The sequence below is a fragment of the Amaranthus tricolor genome, chromosome 10, assembly GCF_026212465.1.
Source record: "Amaranthus tricolor cultivar Red isolate AtriRed21 chromosome 10, ASM2621246v1, whole genome shotgun sequence".
Taxonomy (NCBI): Eukaryota; Viridiplantae; Streptophyta; class Magnoliopsida; order Caryophyllales; family Amaranthaceae; genus Amaranthus; species Amaranthus tricolor.
This window is the reverse complement of record NC_080056.1, coordinates 10,524,030-10,533,517: the sequence shown is the minus strand read 5'-3', so window position 1 is coordinate 10,533,517 and position 9,488 is coordinate 10,524,030. Positions and strand designations below refer to the sequence as shown.

Sequence of the window (9,488 nt, the reverse complement as noted above, 5' to 3'; positions counted from 1 at the left end):
GACGTCAAGCAGCCGGAGGATCATAGATAGGCATAGCAGGTATTGGAGGTTCTTTTGCATTGCATTGGGGGAGAGTGATAAGGGTGAAGCATAACCTGTGTCACACCATTATCTTTCGTTTTGGTAGCTATTGTTTATCGTTTGTAAACTTTGGTTGTATACGTTTTGTTATGAGGCCTTATGTCCTCCTTTGTATATTTGTATTTTCGCTGCGTAATTTATAACTTTGTATGGTTTTAAAGAGTTAAGTCATTTTAGAACGCAAGCATTGACACTGGAACGACGATCTACTAAATTGCTCTACCACATGTTCGATGATTAGTAGAGATGCTATCGAAATTTCTACTCACATTATTAAAGTTTATTATTATTTCTTTTCTTTTTTGTTATGTAACACCCGAATTGCCCCCATCCTTTGCGGTCTTGGTTTCGTATAAGGGGTCAGAAATTCAGGGGTGGTATAATATGTGGATGTGTTACTTCAACCTATTAAAAAACAGTTGGGTCAAGAAAGGAGTTTCCATATGTTAGGATGGATGGGAAGACATGAGTTCCAAGCCAATGATCAACCTTATGATTGCTTCTTCTTCTGAACCGTTGTTTCTCAAAGCTATTGATACAAGTGATGTCATGATCAAAGATGCGAAGTATCTAGCAGGTATTTTTTTGAAGCCATTGAACATATAGGAGAGACTAATTTAATCCAAATCATCACCCATAATGCTACAAATTATAAAGCCGCTGGAGCTCCAGAAGAGGAAAAAAATCCTCATATATTTTGGACACCGTCTGTTGTCCAGTATTTAAATTTGGCTGTTAAGGCCATATGTGAACCCTTCAAAAAGTCTTCCCAATTTAGTGAGTGTGAATGAATTTTAAAGTTAGTAAAACAAGTTAATGACATCAATAATTTTTTTATTAGTCATAACCTGTCAAAATCAATTTTTAATCATTATTCTAATGTGGAGCTACTAAAGGTGGCAGAAACACGATTAGCTTCAAAAATTGTGATGGCCAATAGATTAAGGTGAGTAAAAGATGAGTTAGAAAAAAGGGTGATGGATCCCGATTGGAAAAATTTTAAGGTTAATGGAAGAGCGCCAGTTGAGCTTATAGGATGAGAAGTTAAGGACTTAATAGTTAGCGACACATTTTAGGACCAATTAGATTATCTTCTTTACTTCACTGAGCCAATGATGAATTTTATTAGAGCAGAAGATACTGCTGATAAGTCTATGTTACATTTGGTTTATGATTTGTGGGATACTATGATTAAGAAAGTGAAAATAAGAATTTTTAATCATGAAGGGTTAGATGTACTTACTGACCAATGTAAATTTTTTGATGCCATCCAACAAGTTATAAAAGATAGGTGGAACAAGAGCAACACACCTCTTCATTGTTTGGCACATTCTTTGGTTCCTAAATTTTATTGTGAGAAATGGCTATAAGGTGGAGGGAACATAACTACTAGAGTTGCTCCCAATGAGGATGAAGAGAGCTCAACTAATAGAGTTAAGTGCTTACAAAGGATTTTCAATGAGGAAGAAAAGGTACATCAAGCAATCACAGAATACGGGGCATATGGAAGAAGTTTGGGTAAATTTGGTGAACCCCATATAATGGCAGCAAGAGAATATGAAGATCCCTTGTCTTGGTGGACTAATTATGGATCATCGAATCCATTGTTGCAAAGCTTAGCATATAATCTTCTTTCACAACCTGCCTCTTCTTCATGTTGTGAAAGAAATTGGAGTTCTTTTGGTTCTATACAAACCATTAAGAGAAATTGACTGAAGACTCAAACTTTGGAAGATTTAGTTTATATTCACACAAATTTGAGATTGCTTTCGAGGAAAAAGGAGTATATCGATGTTTGTCTTTTTTAGGAGGAGATAATCTTGTTGAAAATCCTTTGGAATTTGCAGAGCTATCTCTTAATGAACCCGCTATTGAAGCAATGACCTTCGATTGATTTTAATTCTAGAATTCTATGCTTGGCATCGTTGTTTAAGTGAAACATTTCTTTATATGTTTATCTTAATTTTGGATATTATGAAAAACTAAAATTTTATTGATAATTTATATGAGATTTATCGTTATTATCATATATGAGAACGTTTTTAATTTATATGTCGTATCTCCGTACTCGTATCTGATAATAGGACGGTGTCCCCGTATCTTGAAATTCTAAAATTGTCGTACCGGACACTAGGATCCACACCAGTATCCGATACCCGTATCCGAGTCCTAGTAACATAGTATGGAGGTAGTTCTAGCTCAAGTCAAAATGAGCAATTATGGATGGATGATGCATGTATATTCTTGTTTGATAGTCATAAGAGAACTCATTATGATGCAAACTGTGAAAATACGCAACAAGAACCTCCTCGATTTTCATTTTAGTTTTGATTACAAGTAGTGACTTAATCTCCTAATATAAGATTGTAATATTAATTTAATGCATATGAATTGTATTAAATAATTGTTTAAATGTTTAACTGTTTACACTGTGGTAACAAATATTCATATCATTTTGCTCTAATGGTTATAATATTAACTTATTACAATCACCATTCATCACATATATAACAATATTTACTATGCAATTACAAACTACAATTTTTTTTTAAGATAAATGACTTAAAAAATTTAAATATACATTACTAAAAAAATCAGTTCAAAAGAAAATTACAGAGGAAAAATTACCCTAAATAATCCGATCTTTACTCGATTTTTCAACAATAATCCCAACTATTGAAACCATGAATTATTTAAAATTTAAGTGATATTTTCTAAGAGCATTCCATAGTGACCAATAACATATTGAGGGTATTTGGCAAATGGCTGATAGCTGATTATAGTGGCTGATTTAACCAGCTGATTTTATTAACTGGTTTGACCAATTGATTTTGAACTCGCTGCTATAAGCAGCTTGTTCAAAAACAGTTTATTCGTATCAATAAGCTGTTTCAACGAGCTAATTCATCAAACAATAACATTAGCTAGTTTAACCACCGAACCTTCTATTTTATCAAAATAAGCTAAAATTGCTCAATATGCTAATTTGTCAAACACCCCTAAAAGTAATTTTTATTTAAAAAAAGTTAAAGCAATAGTAAATTAGAAAAAATAAAAAAGTTAATTAAAAAACCACAAAAAAATAACTTCCCAAACCTATCTTCCTACCCCTCCCAACCTAATCCCATCCCTTCTCCCTACCACTCATGAGCGGCCTTTGTTTGGATGATGAAGATGATGATATTAAAGGTGATGAAGCTGAAATTGTTTGGGTGTCCACCACAATCACTCATTTACTTCCAAACCAATAACCTTACCTTAAATTGTGGTGGTGTTAGCATACGTCAGAATTGAGGGCCTGAAATTCTGAAACTAGTAGGGAGGTAAAGGTGATATTGGGGTTGGGGGAGAAAGGGGGGCAGAGTGTGGGGAGGGGAATGAGTTTGCTTATTTTTATTTTTTATTATTTTTTATATTAGTTTTCTATTTTTTGTTCATTTACCTATAAAAATAGGTCACAATTTGCACAACAACATTCTTGGATAAGTGACTTAATAAGTTAGATTATTTATGATTAATCAATAGTAGAGATTATTATAGGAAAATCGTGTAAATGTTAGATTATTATTGGTAATTTTTCCAATTATAAAAACTTATAATCCTGTATAACAATTGCGACCCATACCTCGATAATAGAAATTTTTTTTCCATTCTCACGATCCGCGATTGCTACCGCAATTTTAACACTTTGACTAACAATTCAAGATTTATAATACTTTGTTACTCGGACTCATGATCTCTTTGATACAGGTACATATCCGAGTATTTAAATAATGAAATAATACACTACAATATTTTTGGTCTTGAAAACGTGTCCAAGTGTAGTACCCCTATCGGAGTGTCAAGGATTCGATGCTAATAATTAAGCTAAAATAAAGAGTCTCGATATCAAAGCTGTCATTTTATCCAATGTAACTAACCATTCATGGCCTGATTTCTATAGAAGGAATGTGTTGAATGTGAGGCCAGTCTTCCCCTGTAGAGTATTGGCACCTTTCCTTGAGACCATTTGCACCACCATAGATAAAAAGTCGTCCGAGGGACGTCAGTCTTGAAATCCAATTCGGAATGGATTTCAGCTTTCCACAACTATCAACTTCAAGTGTTTGAAGGGATGTCAAGAATCTCATCCAATCAGGCAAATCTGCCAACTGTGGAAGCCACTGAAATCTCAAGTAATTAAGGGAATGATAAAAAGGCATCATATTATTGTGTATATCATCCTCTCCTGATAAGATCAGATTCACACAATTCCCAAACTTTAAGTATTCCAATACAGTTAGATGTTCCAATCCTTCTCTAACACTTCTTAAATTAGTGCAACCCCAAAAACTCAACTGTTGTAGGGAACACGAGCAGCTGTAGAACACTTCCCTAACATCATTCAAACTTAGCATATGCTCGTCGTTTGATATATGTAAGCTTTTAAGACAATGAAAAGTCTCAATGGGCAGTGACTTCAGCCATGTCACATTGCTTATTTCTACCTCTCGTAGAGATGGAGTTTTAGTTGCTTCCGCTTTCTGATTCCCTGATTCTTTCTTCGATATTTTTATCTGCAGTCTTTCGTTGAAGTCCAGTAATCGCAACGTTTCTAAAACAGGACATAGCAGAACAGTTTTCGTGTTTGGGCAGCTATATATGCTCAACCTCTTCAACCGAGCAAACAATAATGGTTCCATCCCGTTCACCTCATTCCTTGCTGTCTGCCATCCTTTCAATTTCGGAAGACATTCTAACTCAAGACACTCGAGGGAAGGATATAATAATACTAATCCCTCTACGGATGACATCTCAGTTGATGCTGTTGTCGCGTTATAATCAATCATATACTCTAATTCTCTCAAAGACTCAACTTTAAGGGATTTCAAACGCGGAAGATTTCCAACGCATATCAAGTTAACCACACGAAACTGCGAAAGGTGCAATCTTACGAGAGTAGGGAAAAAATTCATCAAGTTATTTCCTTTTGCCCAACTCGGCATTCTCACACCATATCCAATCAATTCTAGTCCCTTAAGATTAGAATGTGGTTCTAGCTCTTCCATTAAGTTTGATTCTTCATCTCTATTGTGTCCCCAAACATCGATTACGACATTATTAAGATGCTTTTTGTTCTTCAAATGTTCTCCTTTTGTCCTATCATAGTCCTTAACTTCTGTAGGGAAATCAATTGACAGAACAAACTCACCTTTCAAGTTATTCAGATCTTTAATTTCATTCAATTCATCAAAAAATTGCTCCCAATTTAAACTTCTTCCACCCACTTCAAACCTTGTTAACATATAAAGAAAACTCAACTTACCCATTCCCACAGGCATATGGGTCAGCTCATAACAGTTCTTTGTGTCCAATATCCTGAGGCTGATCAGTTTGCTCAAATCATGTGGCAACTCTTTCAATCTTCTGCAATCTGTTAATTTCAATGTCTGCAGATTATATAATTTAACAATTGATGTAGGGAGCATCTCCAAATATTCATTTCCGGAAAGATCTAAGAACCTTAAATGCAAAAGTTCACCAATTGATTCGGGTAAAGTTTTCATGTCTGAATCGCTCAAGTCCAACGCCCTTAGGCACTTCCAATTTTCCAGTAGTGAATCCAAAGAGAAGTTTTCAATCTTTAATTCTACACACCATTTGTTGACAGAAAAAAACGAACGAATGTGGGACTTATTGAAAACATATTGGGAATGGGAAGATATACCTCGTTTAAGTGATAGATGTCGAACTTCTTCATCCAAATTGTTGATGACTACGGACTTTACACACACTTCTTTTCCTACTACTTGTTCAGCCATATCGTGCATCAAATTGTGCAACTTACAGGAGAAAATCTCACCGTACTCATCATGGGTTACATCTTGGAAAATACATCTTTTCAATAAAATTGAAAAATACTCTTCGGCAACATTTTCCATTCTTTGACAATCACTCCCCGGAACAATGTATCCTTGTGCCATCCAGAGGCTTAACAACAACTCTTTCCGTATCACAAAGTCTTTAGGGAATAACGCACAAAAAGCAAAGCAACTCTTTAGTGGGGTCTCGAGTTGATGGTAACTAAGTTTCAATATAGACTTGATGTCTTTTTGGCAACCTCTGAAACCAAACTTCTGAAATAGTACCCATTGACTCTTATCTTGACCATACAATAGACTTCCTGCAAACCGTAAAGCAAGAGGGATTCTTGCACATGATGTTTCAACAATTTCTTGTCCAATCTCGACAAAATCCTCATAGGAGCTTGATTGTTCCAATCCAAATGCTATGTTTCGAAACAAGCACCATGCATTCTTCTTTGATAAACCTTGCAGTTCATGTGTGTAATCCCCACCTATAATTCTTGCAGTTTCGTGTGAACGTGTAGTTACCACAATCCGACTTCCCCTCTGACCTTTCAATAAGTACTCTGCCAGTTTAAGCCAGTGATCTTGATTATCCGTCCATACATCCTCTAAGACAAGAAGATATCTGTTGTTAGCAAGTTTATGCCGAAGTTGGGTTTGCACCCAATCTGAAGTGGATTCTTCTTGATTCTCACCAGTTGCTGAAGCCAGAATGTCACGAAAAATCTCGTCTACGTCAAACTGTGTTTGATCGTGATTAGAGACACAAGTCCATGACCTCAATGAAAATTTAGTCGGGTTTGTGACTCTTGCGTCATTATAGACAAGTCGAGAAAGAGCTGTTTTTCCGAACCCTTCCATCCCCACAATAGTAAGCACAGAAACATTATTATAAGTGTTCGGATTCAGCAAAAAACTTACTATCTTTTCTACATCATCCTCTCTTCCAATGACATTACCTCCAAACAGGTAATAACAGGTTTCCTCCCTTCTCGTCTTGATAGGCTCAGAGTCAACTTGGAAGCCTAATTGATTATGATCAATGCCAACAGCATCCAACTTCTCTCTGATTTTCTGAACACCATCAGACATACCATAAACGAAACGAGAAAACAATATGTGCACCTTGTCGAAGGCTACTTTACCCTCGATTTGCCCATTTTGTCGAGCAAGCGTAATAATCTCATCGAGCAGATCATCGACATCATAAAGAACGTTTTTGAGCTGTTGAATCAAGAGTAGTGATTCATGAGGGATTAGGTCTTGCTTGTTCTCTGCATCTTTTAGCACAGTCCTGAGGGTGCACACAGTTTCCTGCAGGCCATCAAGTTGAGAATTGTAACCCAGGATGGAACAAATGTCTCTAAGCTCGGAACATTGCAGGGCAGTAAACAGATTTTGAGCAACAGTCATTAATGTCCCCAACTCCATATTTGGTTTCTGAATCAAAGATTGCAGGACTGAACAAGATTGAAAATGGGATTAGGTTAAATTAAGACTAGTAGTCATTGACTTTTATTAAGAATCTTAGTGAATAAAAATGCAATTAAATCCATTTTGATATAAACATTTATGAAATGCCCTTGAATTGCTGCACATGGCACATGAGTCATGTGTAGATCCAGGCAACGGTTCAAGTCCAAATCGAATTTGGTTCATTTTAGTTTGTAAATAACTACTCCTAAAACAATACATCAAATAATATCTGTGGTAATGTGAGTTTTAAAGAAATAAAAAAAAATTCTAGAGTTTTTTCAATTAATTTTCTACTGATGTTTTGATCTCACAAGAGGTAAACTTAAAATATTAGCCAAAGAAAAGAGATATTCCGTGAAACGAACCAAAGTATAACAACAATGATTTCACTATAGGAAACACTTTTTTGAATAAAAATGCAATATGATCTTATTTTTTGAATAATATCTTATTTTTGCATTATAATTTCACTTATAATAATAATATTTAAAATATAAGTACGACATAAAGAATGATTTAAATATTTAGATCAAAATAAGCAAGAGAGTTTGAGCAGCCTTTGAGGTAATTTCCAAAAGAAAAAAAAATATAGCAAATTGTATAGCGTGACACATAGCAAATTTTAATCATGTGATCGGATATCTAATTTTGCGCACCTAGCTTGAATGACTTGGCTTGATAAAATTGGTGCTTAAGACGATCTTTTATATACTTTGATTTAGAGGATGTAACAAATAATGATAATAATAACGTAATGGTCAACATTGAAACCTCCATGCTCCAATTTCTTGTGGTTCAAAAATCCTTCAATTATTTTAAAACTCGTGATTGGTACATTTACCCATTTAGGGGCTGTTTCCACTTCCATGTCTTATTTTGTGTTTGTGTGGTATTTGTTAGTATTGATCATGACAAATACCAAACAGAAGTGACAGTACTAGTAATCAGTAGGACTTGGGAGTACCAGTCAAGGATGTCTGCTGCTCATTCTATCCTTATTCCTTATTCCTTATTCCTTATATTACCACATAATTTCATTTCCCCTTAAAATAAAGGAAGACTGACTCATATACACCTTATGATCTGATGGCAGGTTTTGCAGTCGAAAACTCAGGTACTGATAAGTATAGTGCCAAGTTAACATGGTTTGTCATAGTTTCCTCTATGATGGCTTCCATGGGAGGACTCATTTTTGGCTATGACATTGGAATTTCAGGTTCTTTTACTTCTAACTAATTACTTATATTAAATGGCACATTTTTGTCCATTCGGTTTAGTGATCATAAGTCATCAGAAACAATCTCCTCGTTTTTATGAGATGAAGTTGCTTACATTTGACTAAATCGTCTAGTTACTTAGAAACATATATAAATATATATGTATGAGCTTTTCTTTACTCCTTTTATTAGTCTTGTTACTAGTGTTGATATTGGTAGGGTCTATCTCTAATCTAATTATGAGTCATAAAATAATTATAATAATTTCCATATGTTATATGATTGTGGTTTAAACCTTCTACCATCAACTTAAGCTTTTGGTAAAATATGGTTGAATTAGTTCCTGGATATGCAGGTTCAAATCTGATCCATCCCTCATTCGCCAAGTATGAAGAGATATGTTGATAGTTTAAACGAATGGTTGAATTCCAATAGTACTAGCTAACAAAGGATCATTTCACCATCTAACATAATATATGGATAATGGACCAGAGGTGTTCATTCGGATCTATATTACTTGGGTTGATTTCAGGTCACATGTTTCCGGTCGGTTCAAACTCAGGATTATTGTCCACATTGAGTTTTACATAATTTTAAATTCATTTTGACGTTGGGTCAAGTCAGATTCGATTATAAGATCGGATAAATATCGGATCATCGAGTCTATTTTAAACACCTCTAATGTGGACTATGTGTAACAAACTTTCAGGTGGAGTCACATCAATGGAGCCATTCATAAAGAAATTCTTTCATAACGTGTATGTTAAAATGAAGGAAGACAACAAAGTTAGCAACTATTGTAAATTCAATAGTGAATTATTGACTTTATTCACATCTTCTCTTTATGTTGCTGGTCTTTTTGCTT

General features: G+C 34.8%; 2 protein-coding genes across 3 annotated transcripts in view; one reads left to right on the top strand and one right to left on the bottom strand.

The window, feature by feature from the left end:
* Nucleotides 1–4,004: 4,004 nt before the first annotated feature.
* LOC130824820 (putative disease resistance protein RGA3) lies at nt 4,005–7,605 on the bottom strand. The gene has a single exon (XM_057689838.1). It carries the CDS (start codon nt 7,359–7,361, stop codon nt 4,005–4,007), a length of 3,357 nt encoding a protein of 1,118 aa, XP_057545821.1. The 5' UTR covers nt 7,362–7,605.
* A 665-nt stretch (nt 7,606–8,270) lies between these two features.
* LOC130825444 (hexose carrier protein HEX6) overlaps nt 8,271–9,488 on the top strand; it is a 3,224-nt gene continuing 2,006 nt past the window's right edge. The window contains exons 1-2 of one of the 2 annotated variants that reach the window (XM_057690681.1): nt 8,271–8,622; nt 9,333–9,488. The exon at nt 9,333–9,488 is cut by the window's right edge and continues 167 nt beyond it. In XM_057690681.1, the coding sequence (XP_057546664.1) occupies nt 8,493–8,622; nt 9,333–9,488 (286 nt within the window). In that variant the 5' untranslated portion in view covers nt 8,271–8,492. Of the gene's footprint in view, nt 8,623–8,978 lie in introns of both variants that reach the window. The other variant, XM_057690682.1, reaches the window with a different exon arrangement.

What these genes read in the sequence shown, in the direction of transcription:
- LOC130824820 (XM_057689838.1), bottom strand. Translation starts at nt 7,361, where the DNA reads ATGGAGTTGGGGACATTAATGACTGTTGCTCAAAATCTGTTTACTGCC.